This window comes from Peromyscus eremicus, chromosome 12, assembly GCF_949786415.1.
Source record: "Peromyscus eremicus chromosome 12, PerEre_H2_v1, whole genome shotgun sequence".
Lineage (NCBI taxonomy): Eukaryota > Metazoa > Chordata > Mammalia > Rodentia > Cricetidae > Peromyscus > Peromyscus eremicus.
Window position 1 is genome coordinate 59925883 of NC_081428.1, and position 18476 is coordinate 59944358.

The window sequence follows — 18476 nt, forward strand, 5'->3', positions numbered from 1 at the left end:
TGAGTCAAACTCTACAGCTGATTATTATTACCCTGTAGAGTTTGTTGGAGAGTTGTGGGAGGCCAGCTCCCACATTTATTTACCCCAGGAACACTTGAAGAGTGAGGGATAAGACATTTAGATAGAAATATAGAGGAGAGAGACAGAGAAACACAGGATAGCCTCAGGAGGGCCTGGGTCAAAACCCACCAGCCCCTTCTGCCTCTTCTAAAAGGTTTTTAAAGGAATTCCCAGGGGTGCAGCAAAAGACCTCCCCCCAGCACAGCCAAGTACAGACTATCCCAACCACCTGGTGACCTTGCACATGGTCAAGCCATCCCCTAATGCAGCCCTGCTGTGTAAAGCAAGCTCATATCTCACTAGGAAACCTTTATGGGCTCCCACAGAGAGTGCAGCCCACCCCGCCTCAACACCACCACCACCACCACCACCACCACCACCACCACCACCACCACCACCACCACCACCACCACCGTGTAAAGAGCTTCCAGGAGAACACCTGCCTGTCCTCACCCTTCCCTCTTGCTCCCCACCAATGCTTCTGATGCCCTTTTTGCCTTTGTGCACTGGTCCCTAGTCAGCCCTGTTTGGATGGGAAACACATGTGTCCTTGGGTGTGGGAAGAGCATCTCACCATCACTCCAATGCGCTGCACTGGCTCACACACCTGCTACTCAGCCATTGGCCCAGGTTGATTTTGAAAAGCTGCTTCAAGCTAGCACTCAGGGCTTGGATGACAACTTAGACCTCTGACATGTGTTTGGCACCGACCTGGCTCAGTCTTCTCTCTTGATAGTTATCTCCTCTTGGTCCTAGATTATTGTCCCCTCTGCCTAACTACTGTTTAGAGTAGTTTGAGATGCTCAAACCTCTGGAATCTCTTTTCTCATTGTCATCCATCGTTCTCTGAGGACTCTCTATCCTCATTGTTTTTTCCCTAGGCTGTTTGTGAAATATTCTGTGTTTTTCTCCCAAGCCTCCCTCAGCTCACCTACACATTTCCACATACTGATCTACAGGACTGCCTGCTCACTTCCGGGTCTGCAGTTGCCAAGGGGTTAATTTGTGTGAAATTCAGCCAACACTGATACATGCCTCTTCTTTGCAGTCCTCTGGAGTTGAATGAAAGGCATGAAATGGGCCATGAAACCTAGTGTGTCAGACGAGATAATGTACACCAAAGGCCTTAACCTGCCAAGCAGGACACATGTGGAAAGTGTCAGAGGTAAAAAGCAGTCTCAATGTTCCTGTGCCATCGTGGCCATGGTCAACACTGGCCAGGAGCCCGAGTAATGGGCAGAGACTGATCACGGGCATAGAAGTGAAGCATTTGCAAATCAGATATTTACAAAGTGTGAGAGGTCAGGACCAAGTGGACTGATGGGAGGGGACAGTGAAAAGCAGAGGTCAGAGTTCATGACATAGCTGAAGGGCTGGAACTAAGGAAATTAGCAAATTCTCTTGATGCTCATCTCAAAGCATGGCCAGAGTCTGGCCTCTTGTCACCCTACTCTGAGCCAGCATCAGCTTCTGCAACATCTGCATCTTGCTCATCTGCCCTAGCTAACCCGCATTTCCTGCTGTTTCTTGATTCTGGTGGCTGTTGCTCCACTGCTCCCCATCTATCGGGAGCCTCTCCTTCCAGATAGCCACATGCTTCCCTCTCCCACTTAGCCCAGGGACAGGCCCAGGTATCGCTGCTTGAGAAGCGTGCCCCGGCTCTCTATCTCTTGTAGCACCGCCCAACCTCTTACGCTCTATTCTTCTCCAGCTGTATTTTGCATGGTACTAAAATACATGCCTAGTAGATCCTTGTCAGCTTCCTCTCTGATGTTCTTAATGACGTGCAAGACCCATGGGCAAAAGAATTTTGCATCTTGGTTCCTGATTGCTCATGTCTTGATAAATGGATGGATGGTTGGATGGATGATTGGATGGATGGATGGATGGATGGACAGATAATAAATATATAAGATAACAAAGTTAAGAATTGAACAATAAGGCAAGACATCGCCTAAAGGGGCCTTGAAATCCTGGGCTTCTTGTGTTCTATATAGACAAATTCCTGTTCTTCTGTAGCCTTAGGTTTGCTGGTAGATAGTAGTGTTCCATGAAGGGACAGGCTGGATGAAGTCTACCCCGCAGGTCCCTTTGCCCATTCAAGAAAGGGACTGATCTGGGAATTCCAGAGCAAGTCAAGGGCACAACAGAAAGGCTTCAAAGATAGGGACATTTAACTCTCTCCCCAGAGGCTCTGTTTCCTTGGGATATGATTCTTTGGGGGGGGTGGATATAATTCTTTATACTTTTGGAAGAAATATCACTTCACCATGTCTTATCTCCTGTGGTGAACATCATTAGCCATCCTGATTCTTTCGAAAAGTGAAATATCATGGCAAGAACAAGTTCTGCATTTCCTTTCTCGCGTAGCCTTAGGCAGGGTGTTCAAATTCCTCACTATCTCCTCTGTAACCTGAGGATAAAGGCAGTGCCTTTGCTGGGAATATTGTTAGGATGAAATGTGGTCTTGCTTTTAGGCACAACACTTGTGATGTTTATACTTGGCAGATGTCCACCTATTCTTATTGTAGTGTCAGAAATGCAATAAAAAATAATAATTTTTGTTTGGGACAGCTCCTTGGAGTTCCCAACTGTGGGACTTCTCAAACATTCAAGTGCATACCTGTCACTTGACACAGCTTTGTTAAAGTGCTGATTTGATGCAGAAGGTCATGTGTACCTGGTACTCAGCACTACTGACCAGCTCTCAGCTATTGCTGCTTCTGGTGCAGTAGACCATACTCCGGCTAGACCCTGTGCAAGAAGGCCAAGGAATAGATGGAATACTGATGAATGCATTTACCTCAAGTTTCAGCTTCTGGTTTCCACATTAAAGACAGCCTAGAATTACCACATCCCACTACAGAAGGGCTGTATTACTCCTAATCACTTTCTCTGCTGGTGTTTCTGAATCTAATGCCAGCTGTACCTACCTTTTTAGTCTTGCAGTGAGGTTATCTATCTATCTATCTATCCATCCATCCATCCATCCATCCATCCATCCATCCATCAATACATCCATCTTTCTGTCTGTCAACACACACACACACACACACACACACACACACACACACACCCCTCCATGGAGGTTTCTCTCAGTGCCAAGAAAGGAAGAAGATGATTCTCTTTTCCTTCAACCTGCTGTGGGTTTCTGTGGCCCTCTGACATATGGCCAGGCGATTGTTTTCATGGCTGTTTAATGGTTTGTGAAGCAATTGCTGGAGGAAACATCTCTACAACAAGCCAAGCCAGAGGGGCAAAAGGATTTGTGGGCCAATGCTATTGTTGCTGAGCACCAGTCCATTCCTACTCTTTTCTCTCTGTAGCTAGCAGTGACAGATGGCTTCCACCTGGCTTGACCTACTGTTTGGCCAAACCAGACTGGATAGTCATCCATCAGCTTCCCTATTTGCCCCCCAGAGGGCATCCTGTGGTTTAGGGGGGGGGCGGGGTTGGAGATTTCACTTAGGGCTCATCATTTCCCGTAGCTGCGGCAGCATAGCTTCAAGCACAATCAGTTCTTAATCCAGATGTCACAGGCCCGATGTCCATATGTTTCCAGGTGGGATCAGCAGGTTTACATAGTAATGTTAAACTAATTAATCATAAGCTGATGCTTTAGCAGCTCCCGGACCCAAAGTGGGCTTGGGATTACAAAGATATGAATGATGCATATGGTCTGATTAGACTGGAGAGAGGAAAGGCAGAGCTCTCTTCTTTTCCTTGGTACGGTCTCTATTTTCTTATTATTACTAGACATTAGTCCCAGAACCACCAAAAGGTAGGTGGGAAAACCTACAGATAACTTTCTATAGCTCTCTTTGAGTATGACAAAATAAAAAATATAAGTTGCAGGATACAAGAAAAAAATGAGAAAAGGAGTCCCAGCAGAGTGGGAACCAAAGCCCTGGTTCGGTCTCCTTTGGTCTGTTTGTGACTTTGAACACATCACTCAACTGATTTAACAAACATTAAGAATCAACTAAATGAAGTCAAGACATATGTATGTTCTGTTTTTTATTTTCTAAGTATAAAATGATATTTTTACATGAACTTGGCTTCTGAAAAACTTTAAATAAAGTGGGTTTACAGTTTACATTCCTTATAAGAGCAGTAGTCACTAAAACCTGCCTGTTTTGCTGTTTCCAAATTGCACTCTGCTTTTCTAAAAAACAAAAGCTTTACTAAACTCAAAAAAGAGATGGAAAAATATGAAACATTTTGATATTGACTGTATACAGCCTGGCCAGATATATTAAATCATTTAAATAAATAAATAAACTTAATAAATTTAATTTTTCATTAAAAAATACTAAATATGTTAACATTAAAAATATCCCATAGCTACTCCAAGTATTCAAAATGGAGAAGAAAGAAATTACAAAAGATTTTTGCTTCTCAATAAGAATGAGGACTGGAGTGTGACTCAGTTGCTTAGGTACTTGCTTAATATATGCAGAGCCGTGGGTTCACTCTTCATCACTGATTTAAAAAATAATGAACTGGATAAAAATAGGCAGAACATAAATTTCACTAGCTCTATAACCCATAGAGAGGTGATATTTTGGTTATTAACTGGTTAAAAAGAGAATCTCCTCTATTTATATTTAAGGACACAATTATCCCTGATAGTTAATACATTGTATTTTAAAGCATCTTTTATATGCCTAAGAACACTGAGATGAGAAAAGACTTCTGAGAACTACCCATCATCATGTATAGCTGGGACAGAGCTTCAGCTAATAGTGCTCAGGTGTGTGTCTCTGGTGTGCACCATGTTCTTCTCAATTGATGCAATACTAAATGGTTTTCTGAGCACATTGACGCTTGGCCAGTCATTAGCCTGGGCTCCCTCCTTAACTTTGGATTTGGGGTCAAAGGCTCTAGGATTTGTCAAATGATTGAGGCCCTTTGAGGAAAAGTGGCCCTAAAGTGGTATTTAGGCTTTGCCATTGTGATGATTGGATAGGCAGGTCACTACTTCCATAACCATAGTAACCATGAAGATGTCATGGCTCCATTAACTGGTATGGTATTAAGAACCATGCCTGGGACTTGGTCCCTGCAGAGATGAAACATATCTTCGATGATGTTCTGCTGCCTCTGGAAACAAGTCACACTGTCCCTAGAGGATAAAATAAAGGGCCTTCACACCCAGCCTAGGGAGGAAGGTCCTTCCCCATCTGGCAGTCCTGTCAGAGAGAAACAGAAGACTTTGTCCCCTTGGGTGAGGACAAGACAGTCCAACTATGGGTGCTCTGGATGTGGCAATCACATACCAAGCAGTGGAGGTGTCTCAAGAAGTCTGGTTCAAGACTCTTGGTTGTCTGTTTTTCCAACTTAAGGAATGGAAGGACGCAGCATCAGACAGTGTTACTAGCAGGGTCTGAATTCTTAGTTCTCTCTGGGTCAAGGAAAGCCTTGTAGATAACTCAGAGCTCTAGTCCCTCCACTCCTCCTAGGGCTCGAGCATCTGCCAGAAAGAGGTGTAGTGAATGGGGCAGGGGCTGCAGCTGCAGGGCTGGCACACATGTGACTGGCCTTATGGAAGGCGCATCTTCCCAGGAACAGTAAGGGACATTGCTCTCTGTGAAACAGGCCGGGGCTTTGACTGTTTCTGGTGCCTCTAGTTGGAAGAGTTGACACACTTATTATCATGTTTTTATTAATACTTTGATTTGGTTTGGACAGGTTGGGGGATAATGCTAGTCTGCTGAAACTAGATGAGGGAAAAGACAATGCCATTCAGCACATTAATGGTTGCCAAGCAACTGACTGGATGCTTTGTGTTGCTTCAGGTAACACACAGCATCTGATCAGAGTGGGAGTCTGTGACCACAGGAATATGAAATTTGCCCCAGTTTTTAGAAGAGAAGTGAATGGGAGTCAAATGATGGGCACTCCTGGCACTGAACTTCTCTAGCAACCAGCCCGACACAGAGCTTAAGGTCACTAAAGCCGTTGCTTGTTTCTAGAGCTGATGTCTCCTCAGAGTCTACCACCCAAGAAACCCAGTTTACAGAAAACATTGGTCTGTACCTTGGAATGGAAAGCTATCAGAATCTTTGTCAGTAAGGACCTTTGCATGCTTCCATGGCCGCTCGGCAAAAGGCAAGAACCATATTCAAAATGAGAGCCCTTTTCTGTAGGGCTGAATGCTCAAGACTCTGCCAAGTAGTTCTCGGGAAAGTGGCTGCCCTATTAACTCCAGTGTCACAGCAGATGACAAGACCACAGGAGAAGGAGCTGTCCACCTGTAATCTCCAAGTCATGCCTTTGGGGATGAAACAAATGGAGAATTTCATAGGGAGCCCAAGTGGGCAGGGTGCCAGGTTTGCAAGTCCATAAGATTTTGCTGGACTTTTTTTTTTTTTCCTGCTTGGAACCAAATGATGAGGGAGGATGGTAGATGATACAACAGACCATGAGGCAAATGCAGTGCGTTCTGTAGAGTAGATCAGAGTTATAGCTCACACTACAGTACACTTTAAAAAATAATGACGACCATGATAATAATAATAGTAGTGCTGAGTATATATGGAGAATTTAATAAATCCGTTCTGAAGGATGTTAGAAGATACTCATCAGCTGGGCATGGTTACCTCAGCCTGTAATCCGAGCACTCAGTGGGTAGAAGCAGAAGGACCAGGAGTTCAAAGTCAGCTTCAGCTACATAGTGAGTTTGAGGTCAGTATGTGCACAAACAAAGATACTCTAAAAGTCAGTTATTAGTCAAGTTATTATCTTCAGGTTTGTCTGAGAAGCTCTGCTGAGGGAGAGAGGCTAAGGAGGAGAGATCGTGAGAAGGGCGGGGCCATTGGTCATATGGAACATGAAGAACTCGGGAGATCCAGCTCCAGATGGCTCATACTGCAAGGCAGTGGAGAGCCAAGATGTGGCCCATGGACTGCAAGGCTGAACTATGTACTTCTCGGGTAGGCACTGCTGTCCTTGCCTTCTAGACACTGCTGACCCAGAAATGAAAAAATCTGAGACCACTTAGTTCAACTCCTGTCTTAGTTAAGGTTTCTATTGCTGTAAAGAGATGCAACAACCAAGGTAACTCTCATAAAGGAAAGCACTGGGGCTGGCTTAAATTTTCAAGGTTTAGTCCATTATCACCTTGATGGGAAGCATGGCGGTGCGTAGGAAGACATGGTTGGTGCTGGAGAAGGAGCTGAAAGTTCTACATCTTGAACCACAAGCAGCAGAAGGAGTCTGAGTCACTGGGTGTGGCTTGAGCACATAGGAGACCTGAAAACCTGCCTCCACAGTGACACACTTCCTCCAACAAGGCCACACCTACTCCAACAAGGCAGGCCACACCTCCTAATAGTACCACTCCCAATGGGCCAAACACTCAAACACTTGACTCTTACTGACTCAGACCATCACAGTGCCCTGAGGCATCATGACATCGTAAATGAGTCCTTGCTGGGAACAGATTTCATCTGTATTTCCTTCTGGTCCAGTAACAATGAGGCCCTGATGGATATACAGCTGTGCAGTTGTATTTGAAGATGTTAAGAAAAAAAAATTATGGGAGAGCCAGGCAGAGGGCCGTAAAGGCCACAAGAGCCATGATCTCCTTTCTTGCTGGCTGTGTCTCAAAGACAAACATGACTCTCAGTGTTCTCTAAAAGAGAGAGAACCATCGCACAAAAGAACTGCACAATGGACTGGCTGCGGGCCCAGCAATGCCATTTATTTCTCCTGAGTGAACACCCTGTTTGTTTACTCTCTTCATCAGGCTCTTTGGCCTGCCTCTTTCTTTTCCAGTTGGTGGACTCTCCCCGCCACGCCTCCTTTCACATGTCCTTTGTGGCTGTCTTTGTCCTCGGCATCGTTTTAGAACCTGACTGCCCATTTCCCTCTGGTTCTAGGTTAGGAGTCTGAATAGCAGGATGAGCTTGGTGGTGTGGCTTGCCTGGGTGTTCTGGTATTCTGCACAGGAGCTGTAGGGAGGGACGCCAGCAAATGCACGAGTCAGCTTTCTGTTATCTCTCCTGTGCAGGGGATTGACTCAGCGTTTTCTGTGACTTACAACTACTTGTTAGTTTTAGCACGACAGCTCCCTGCCCACTGATGAAGAAACAAAAGAGTGTTTTCTGTGATTGTCTCCAGAATATGACGCTAAGCTCTGGTCTTTTTTTATTGTTTGATTTTAGTGTTCCTCTGTTGTCTCAGGCTTAGGGTAGAGGGGACCTTGGAGAACTGCCAGCATCCCCATTCCCTCAGACATGGGGAGCCCCTTTCCACCACCTCTGTTGGTGGCCCAAACCCTTCTCTTTCTGTATCTTCAATGACTTGCTTCTATCTCTGTGGAAGAACTTGCTTAATTTTGCTTTAAATCATAGTTATTTGAGGATTTGTCTTCCATGGTGAACCCTGGGGTGGGCAGGAATTCTGTCCTACTCTTTGATCTCTCAGAGTCCCCAACACAGAGCCTGCCCCACGCTCTATAAATATTTGAACGAGTGACAAGCTGCTAACAGTCTCCTGAGGTGGCCACAGTGGGACATCTGTAATAGCTCGAAAGTTCTGTGTTCCCTGGGTAGGCGGAGAATGGAAGCAGGCTGGGTGACAAAGGAAATGGATGTCTTACTCTTGTGGCTTTTCTTGTACCCTACTTGACCCAGGCTGAACACCAGGCTCCCTCCAGGACAGGAAAACTGAATCCTGTAGAGAGCTCTGTATAACCGGGAGGAGAGGAACAGTCTGGGGTTCGAACCCAGTTGAGAGGACAGCTTTATGAGGCATTACCAGTGCTCCATCCACTTTCCCATAGGCACCCTGGGTGTCATCTGCTGGTGATTGCCAGCAGCTTCCTGTGTTTCTCTGTGATGGTGGCTTTCTGGCCTCTGGGTATGGTTGGCCTGTGGGAGGTCAGGCTGCAAGTGCCAATTACTCCAGTGGGCGCTGGGGGCATTAACCACTGAGCAGTGGGGCCTAATGTGCCCATAGCTCAGCTTCTGCACCTGTCAGCAAGATCACTAGGAGGTGCGTTTTATAGTTTCTTCAGAGGCCTCCGGAGAGACTGAACCCAGCCACTCGAGGCTCTAACCCATTGATAAATACACCCTTATCCACACCAGCCATGACTCCCCTTCCCTCGCTGTGCTTCCTGGGAGAGTGTCCAAGCTGAGTATTTTCCTGACATCGCTACGCCAAGGTCTGTTTCGTGAAGAACCCGGACAAAAACAATGACCGAAGCAGGAAGTTTGGGAGGACTTCGGTGCTGTCCCCTAGAAGGCAAAACTATTCCAACCCACACTTCCTTTTCCTCCTCCTTCCCCTCCTTCTATTTCACAGCACAGTGTTGGTTTTTTTTCTGACAGTTCTATAAATAGTCTAATTTTTCAGTGTTCTAACTCAGCAAATGGTGTTGATAACGATCCATACTTCTGTAAAGGATGGTTGATTCACGTGACGACCACCATAGATAGTCTAGCTCTCTTAAGGGAATCCTTAAGAGAGGGCTCATGCCACACCAGAAACAAAGATGGCACTCGGAGGCCATTAGACATCAGAATGGATGTGGGCTTGTGTGCTTCACTTAACCTTTCAACTTCCACAGAGACCTTTTAAATTAAGAGAGACCTTATCAGCCCAGGCCAGCTTCGGAATGGAGCATGTGGAGGTTGGAGACAACTGAGATGAATGGAGACTGTGGGAAAGGGAAATAAAGGAACCTTCATTAAGCCTCCCCCAGTGTTAATGAACACTACCACAGCAGAGCTCACAGAGCCCAGAGAAAATGCTGCCACTGAGGAATATTTATCATCATCTGAGAAGATTTGTAACCAAGAGTGAGAGTGTGAATAACCTGGCCCCTGGTCCTCCGGGCATCGTGTGCAGAAGAGTTCCCCGAGGATGCCACAGTTCATAGCTGATTGGATAGACAATTAATAGTAGGGAGCCGTTAAAAATAACCAGGATCACCGCGGCGCTGTGTTGGCGGGGGTTTTTCTTTTGTCTTGTTCCTTCCTGGAGATCTTTTTGCTAGCCTAGTAGGAAACAGCATACATGTTCACGGGTTTTTATTAGGCAAGCAAAAATGGGAATGGATGTAAACAAAACAATGTGAAAGGAGCAGCAGGTCGAGGAAGTTCCTGCAGATGCGTTTGGGGAACACCCCTGGTGCCTTTTGGAATCAAGTAGGGAAATGTTCCTAAGTCACACAGGGAGAAGAAGGGGGCCCACGAATCTTATTTTTAGAGTGGAAAAAACATTGTGGCCCCTAAATTCTGTCCTTATGAACACCTTGGCTAGTGGCTCATACCTCAGGTCTTTTGTCAGGTAATGAGAAGTTAGGGAGGTGGGAAGGACATCTTTGTCTGGTGATGGAATGCTGTTTAATTACCACGTCCTCACCCTCTCTGCTCTATTGTAGGGACAGTTATGCCTTGGGTACGGCTCTCTCCAGAGTAAGAGAGATGTCTTTGCTTCCTTCAGCTCGCTCCATGGTCCAAAGAGTACTCCATAGAGAGTAGCTTCAATGGCTGTGAGAGTTCCACAGAGTTCGAGTAAAGTGATTGCATTGATGTGGGTTAGTCTTTGGTATACAATCTGTGTTGGTTCTCAGGTTGAAATGTCTCAGCTCTACAGAAGGACTTTCCTCGGGCCTGTTATAGATACAGATATCAAGCCTATTCCAGTCTCTCAGGATTTGGGTTTTGGGTGGTCCTCCGGATACCCCTCTCCCAGCCTTGCCCAATGATGGCTACCTTTTCAGTCTGCCTCCACTAAGTGTTTACTCTGCCTTGCCTCCTAGAATGCCTATGTCAACATCAACCGCATCATGTCTGTTGCTTCCCGCCTCTCAGAGGCCGGCCATTACGCCTCCCAGCAAATCAAGCAGATCTCCACACAGCTAGACCAGGAGTGGAAGAGCTTTGCTGCTGCCCTGGATGAACGCAGCACCATCCTGGCCATGTCTGCTGTGTTCCATCAGAAGGCAGAGCAGGTAAGACCCAGAGACCTGTCGCAGATGGTAGTAGTGGGACGCATGTAAGAGCAGGGCATGGCAGGATAGGAACACATATGCACACTCTGTACAGACAACTTAAGATCCTACTGAATAGCTTCAGTAATAAACCTTGTTTTCCATATATATGTGTATATGTATGTATATATATATATATACACACATATATATATATATGGAGCATTTTATATATGTATATGGAACATTGGTAATGTATGGCTTTACTTTCATGTAAACAGGAGAGAACTCAGATGTAGGGGTGTGTGTGTGTATGTGTTGACTATCTGATTAATGTACTCTGAACAGAAACAAAAGGAATGAAAGAAGACTGATGACTTGAGTGCTGAGAGCAGAGGAAACTAATTTTGCACAAAGCATTTGTTAGGTGTTTGATGTGGATAATAAGAAGTTAGTAACGATGCAACTGGGTAGAAATAGCGGTTACTGTTGCTACATGCAGTAGCTCTATGAGCCCATTGTACAAAGAGGAACACTGAGACTCAGAGCACCTGACCTGCCTAATAGCCTGTGATATGTTAGGTCCTGGCTCTGACCAGCTCCTGGAGAACCAGTTGTCAATTTTTGCAGAAGTTGTATGAGTTAATTGTTCAACATTGCCATATGTTAAAAGCATACTTAAAACTCATCACTTCCTGGTTACTACATCTTATTATAATCTATGTTCTTGGGGTTGTTATTGTTTCTATGATGGAAATGCTGTAGAGTGGTGGACTACTGGCCATCCCTTCCCACTTCCCATTCAGTAATGTCACATTTGTAGGCTAAAGTGTCAAAATTTTAAGAGTTTTACACCAGGGAAATCATCACTTGCTGCATATCAGGGCTAGATGATCTACTCTAGAATCCTGAGAAACTGGGAGGGTGTGATTTTACAGTTACGAGGTGAGTGGCACAGAGTCCAGGAATATCCTTTCAGTATCCATACTCACATCACTGAGGGGCAAGCTTTGGTCTTACTCCTTAACGTAAACAAAAATATCACAGTGTTGTATTGGAACAATTTAAGCTTGGTTGACTGTGGACACAAGAGTTTATCTTGTGAGAGTGGATTGGCTGGGGGAAACTACAGTGTAGATCATAGTGTATGTTATTCTCTATAAGCTGTAGATTACACATCCTTTATATTAATAAAATTTGTAATGTGAATATATACACACACACACACACACCCATGTATGTACTAAATGTTAAACATTTTCTCACATCCACTGCTGAAATTATACAGTCTCTGGACTGCTGAGGCTTCAAGCCAGAAGTGACTAACATTAAAAACCCGTGGTCTTCTAAGTTTCTTTTGTGGTGTTCTGGTTAGGTATCCCACCGGTAAAAGTTCCTGACACAGTCATATCTTAAATCCCACCCCAACCAGTCTAACAGGAAAGACAACATGGAACCATTGAAGGAGTCGTGATTTTGAGGCCCAGACCTGAGGGTTCTGTACCCAGCCCCCTGCTTCTTAACTTTCAGACATGCCAACCCCACCTCTAAGCTCCTTTCCCCTTCTCTAGTGTGAGCCTGTTATCAGTCTCACAGGGCTGTAGGGAGGAGACGGGCTGTGATAGGTGGGCCGTGTAAGCTGTCCAATGTGCTTCCAGTCGGTAGGTGTTACTACCGCGTGTATTTGCTGTACACACTGGCCCAGCATCCTTTTGTTGTTTTCACCTGTGTTTATTTCCTTCTGTAGCGGCCCCCCACTCTGAAATAAATACTTGCTATAAATCAAGACATGGCCCTACACACTTTGAGGGACCTAGCCACATCTTTTCTTTGAACTAAGGAGTGGCTGGTTCCTTCTTAGGATCCTAAGGACATTGGTGTCCAGCCTGTTCTGTCTTCAGCTCTGTTACTTGCTCACTTGGTTCTGGGTTTATCTAGTTAGCGTGGAAGACTTGGTCCTTCCTTCTGTCTCTGGCTTTAGGCTGACCACTCTATGGGACCTGCTCTAGGACTTCTGTGATTAAAACAGGGAAATCCCTCTATCCCCAGGTGACACCAGAATGTCAAGTTGTTCCTGGGCTCTTCTGTGAAGTACCTACAGGTGGAACAAAAACCCAACAGGAAGTGTCCCAGTATGTCCCATCTGACACCGAAGAGTACCTGGCAATTCTTCCAGAATTGCCAAGAGATGCCTAAAGACACAGAATGTAAAACCAGGCGTAGCAGCCAACAGGCCAGGGGCTAAGAACTGACAGACACCAGGATGAGTAGTCACATATTTGCAGAAGAAAACACGGGGCCAGAACTGAAAGCAACTGCTGATTTGAGATTTTCTGACTTGGATTGGTTTGGCTCAGAAACAAGTTTATTTGTATCTATTTTAGCACAGTTTCCTCGGGGAAAATCATAAACCACGTTTCTCTTTAGTTGGGGAGAAAGAAAGAAAGAACGGATTCAAGACTATTTTTTATGCGTTTATTTAGGCAGCTCTTTATTGTCCTCCTATGGGCTGTTCTAGGAATGAGATAATAAGGTATTTAGGCAATTAATTTAAATGGAGCTGTGCACCCAGGCGAGGGAATCACAGGCAGTACCATTCCAGACTGTTGGGTGAAGAATTATTTGCGTTTTAGAGGTGTATTTTTTCCACCCAATAAATCTGAGTGGTTTTTAGATAGCTCACCCTTTGTACAGGGAGACCTATAGTTTTCTACAGTTGTTAATTTTAATTTTTAAATAATTTTATGTCTGCTAAGGTCTGTCTGTACACCACATCCCAGGAGCCACTGCCACTATAGGAACAGCACAGTCTTCCTTATGTCCCTCCATGTTCAGCCCTCAGGAGCTTGAGTCAAATGCAAGTCCTGTTGAGCCTTAATCTGAATACCTATAGGAGGTCCCAGGGGATGCTGGTGATACTCTTGGGGTGTTCTTTGCCTCTCCCCACAATTCCCTGTGCACAGGAAGCACAGGCCAGCAAACTCTCATTGCATCCCATTCAACCCTCTCACATGCCCAGATGTGCAAGGACTCATTATCTGTGGGCTGTAGCGGGCTGTGTAGGTGCCTGGACTTGGCGGATGTTGCGTGGGCATATCCTATTGAACATCCAGATACCTGCCCTGCCCCGTCCTTGTAGAAACTATTCTTTCCAAATGTCTCCTTGGCTGAACTTGGTAGTAGGGGTTAGTTCAGCCTTCTGAAGGTATTTCTGAAGTACTACAATTTCTCATCATTGTTCCCAAGGTATCTGACCCTCTCTAATGTTTTAACTTATCCATTCTCCACCCAGTACCCCGTACTGACTCACCTGGCATCCCTTTCCAGTTTCTGTCAGGAGTGGATGCCTGGTGCAAGATGTGTAGCGAAGGTGGCCTTCCCTCTGAGATGCAGGACCTGGAGCTGGCAATCCACCACCACCAGTCTTTGTATGAGCAGGTGACCCAGGCCTACACAGAGGTGAGAACCTGAGGGACAACCATGGGTCTGTGTGTGTTGGGTGACGGGGCTGGAGTACTGCCGTGTGTGCTGTGGAGTAACCTCAGTTGGATTTTAAGAGGAGGACATTTTCTTCTTTCCAGAGGTGTCTTTAGGAACCTTGACCTGTAAGCTCTGGAGTCTCTAGCTAGCAGCAGACATGGTTTGAGCACCCACCCTGATACATTCTCCCCGCTTCACATGGACCTAGACAGCCCTTCACCTTGTGTGGATAGTGAATGTCCTCCTGAGGGAGGGAAGGTGTGAGGAAGCAAGGCTAACTCTTCTGCGTTTGCCTTCTTGTTGGTAAAAGAATGGGTGACATCAGCACCCTCACCCCTTAAAAAAATACAGCTCACTGAGCAATACTCTTTTCTTCTTGGAAGAGCCAGAGGAAATTCCACAGTGTGCAGGAATAGGAAGCTGCCATTCATGCAAAGGGCAAACTGAAAGGCCCTTCCACTAATAAATAAATACTGGAAAACTGTTTTCCAGTATCGACTGTTTTGAGAGGGAGAGGCATACATTCAGTGGGACCTCTGCCAGGCACTGTGGGGCCACAGGTGTTGATCCTACAATGTCACTTCCCAGAATGAGCAGTGCTCCTGGTTGTGGCAGGGTACCGGGACAGGAATGACAGGGATACAGTACCCACTGCCACCAGCACTGAGGGTGAAGCTGGGGAGTCCAGGAATGTGAGTGGTGTGTCTACAGTCTGAAGGTCCCGACCCTACTCTGCATATTCTAAAAAGATGCACCTCAAGAAAAATCAGGGGGTTCTATAAAGGGCAGGGGGAAGAAAGGGTGTAAGAGCCAGTAAAGATCAAAGAAGGAAAATGAACAGAAATAAAAAAGATAGGTAGCAGGAGAGGTGGTAGAGACAAAGGTAAAATGGTAGCCAGTGCTATGTGCTGGGCCCTGTGTGCTCTGCACGTTCTAACTCATTTAATAGCTACTGCCACCCTGTGAAGTGTGCACCCTTACCATTCCCCTTTTACAGACAAGGACTGCCACCCTGTGAAGTGTGCGCCCTTACCATTCCCCTTTTACAGACAAGGACTGCCACCCTGTGAAGTGTGTGCCCTTACCATTCCCCTTTTACAGACAAGGACTGCCACCCTGCGAAGTGTGCACCCTTACCATTCCCCTTTTACAGACAAGGACTGCCACCCTGTGAAGTGGGCACCCTTACCGTTCTCCTTTTACAGACAAGAACTGCCACCCTGTGAAGTGTGTGCCCTTACTATTCCCCATTTACAGACAAGGACTGCCACCCTGTGAAGTGTGTGCCTTTACCATTCCCCTTTTACAGACAAGGACACTGAGGACCAGTGCCTCTCTTAGTGTATCTAGAAGCTTGGAGCCAAGCAGAGGAAGCTGAGGACGAGAAAGTTGGGAGACTGAGGCTGGCGACACAGGTGGCATTCTTTCTGACATGAAGTTCTGCCAGCTGATGTAGATTCACTCAGAATACTCAGGAAGCCTCTGCGATAGGGCAGGCACTATCGTGGACATCGGGGGAAGGGCCGAGAACAAGGCAGACTCCCTGCCCATGCACAGTCAGCTATACTTGGGTATGGGAGAGAGGCTTTCACACCCAACTGGCCAGGGGTCCTGCAGCCCCTCTCTGCCTCGACCCTGGATGTCCTGTTCTTCTCTAGACTGTAGACACCATGGCTGGCACACTCCTTAGTTGTGATGAGCTGGGTGGGGACCGAGGATGTCAGGCAGACTCTTCTCGCCTCTCTCTGACCCTGCCTGCCTGTGCTCTCCCTTGATAGGGGCTCCTGACCTGATCTCCCTTCCGTCCTGCAGGTCAGCCAGGATGGCAAAGCACTGCTGGATGTCCTGCAGCGGCCCCTGAGTCCTGGGAACTCTGAGTCTCTCACAGCCACGGCCAACTACTCCAAGGCAGTACACCAGGTGCTGGATGTGGTGCACGAGGTGCTGCACCACCAGCGGCGGCTCGAGAGCATCTGGCAGCACCGCAAGGTGCGGCTGCACCAGCGGCTGCAGCTGTGTGTCTTCCAGCAGGACGTGCAGCAGGTAAGCAGGCTCTGTGCCCACCTGCTGCCCCGCGTCCCCTCCTCCCTCTCAGGATGCCGACAGCTGGAACCCTGACCTGGTTACCAGGCTCAAGGAAGTCTGCATTGATTGAGGGAGCACTGCAACTCAGCCCTCCGCTGTTCCTCCACACACTGCAGGGAGAGAGGGAAATGAGGCAAAAGAAACTGGCCTTGTGACGGGCGTGCATCTTGCTGAGCAGCTAGCTCTTAGGAGTGTTGGGAGGAGGTTTGACCCCAGTAGCAGCTAGCTCCTTGTAATCAGATAACTTCGTGCTGCCAGGGAGACCCTAGACAACTCTGGGGGGGGGGGGGGTCAGATGAGCACTGCTGGAGAGGAACTCTACAGAAAGTGAACTCATTTCTTGATCAAGGATGCGGTGGACTGATAGTGTAGGGGTGGGGTAGCCTAGGGGCCTTTATGATTTATTAACAAAACTGGACCTTTGAAACCGATTTAAAGCAAGGCTATCAATCTGTACATCCCGCCGTCAGAAGTTGCTCTGGCTTTATCTGTCTTTTTTGTATTATTGTGCTAGTCCCTGTTCTTCCGTCGCTGCCGATAATAATGAAATGATCGTTTCTGATGTAACAATATAGCCAGGCCGTAAATGCCCATTCGGAGGAAATCACTCATTCTTTCCCACTTAGACTTTCTGTTTCTCTGTCTTTGAGGGACCTGAGAGTTTTGGCCAGAGGACTCATGCACTGAGTAGGGGGAGATGAGCAGGATCTGGACCCAAGATCAAGGCCAAGGTCATCTCCCGCTCACTTTATTGGGGATGCAGGGTGAGGCACCTGTTGTTAGACTCCTGTGATGACAATGGCCGCTGTGGGATTTCAGTATTCTACACTGGAAGTGCCTATTCACTCTCCTTCCATTCTCCCGTGGAAGTATAATCCAGAAAGAGCAAGATAGCATGAGGGAGTGAGAGTCTGGTCACAGGTCTTCACAGCTGCTGTTGACAGGAACCTGGTACTAGGTGCCCAAAGTGGACAGGCAGGTTAGGGAGCATCCTTGCTATTGTTATACATTCTGGGAGTTGGCGTGAGTACGGGGACCTTCAGGCTTGCTCTTCCTTCTTGGGCTCCCCTGACTCCCTTGTGGCACCCCTTCCTGACTGGCATGTGATGGAGTCATCATAAGGATACGTCAGTCCCCAGGGGTAAGCATGGCTGATGTGCCAATCAGCTTTGAGGCCCGGGCCTGGCAGGAAGGGAGAAGCAGACGAGTCAGCTGCCTGCTCGTGCCATCTGGAGCTGTCCAGATAAATTCATCACCCGGAGCTCAGAGATCAGGGAAGCTGTCTGGTCTGAAAGTGAGACAGATGAGTGAGGTGCCAGCCTCCCAGGGACAAAAGAAGGGTGTGGCCACTTCCATAAACTCTCTGTGGCTTGCCAAGATGATATTGGCTGCCAGTACAAGTGGGATAGTGTTTCTGGGCTCCTCATTACCCTCCTGCTGTGACACAGGCAGGCCTCTGGAGAGCTACAGAACAGCTATGAGAAGGGAAGCGTGTCACACTTGGATTCTCACAGATCTGATGTCATCAGACTTTCTTGTGGCCCCATGGCATCTATACTATAGGGAAGAAAAATGTAATAAAGTCATAAAGAGGCATATACGGCTATTCTATGACATCTTAACAATAAGTGTCTCAGATTATCGGATTGTTGGCGAAGTGGGAAAGCCGATGGAAGACTAGGCGGTGAGTGTGATAGAGACTTGGATATTTCTTGAGGACTGAATTCTCAGAATGGTCAACTCCACTGTTCTTTTTAGGGTATGTAAGTGTTCACTCATCATCACCCACCCGCTTCGTCATTTGCTCACTCATTTATTCTCTGTGCATATATGCATGTAGGTGGGAGAAAAACTGTGAAAATAAGGGGGAACGAGTCCGTTGGTGGATCTCAATGGCTTACCTGAC

General features: G+C 46.7%; 1 protein-coding gene across 2 annotated transcripts in view; it reads left to right on the forward strand.

Moving 5' to 3' along the window:
• The window catches only part of Kalrn (kalirin RhoGEF kinase), a 604693-nt gene that overhangs the window by 248053 nt on the left and 338164 nt on the right, over nucleotides 1–18476 (forward strand). For both annotated transcript variants that reach the window (XM_059277711.1, XM_059277712.1), the window contains exons 7-9: nucleotides 10835–11026; nucleotides 14333–14464; nucleotides 16298–16528. In XM_059277711.1, coding sequence (XP_059133694.1) covers nucleotides 10835–11026; nucleotides 14333–14464; nucleotides 16298–16528 — 555 coding nt within the window. The remainder of the gene's footprint in view (nucleotides 1–10834; nucleotides 11027–14332; nucleotides 14465–16297; nucleotides 16529–18476) is intronic.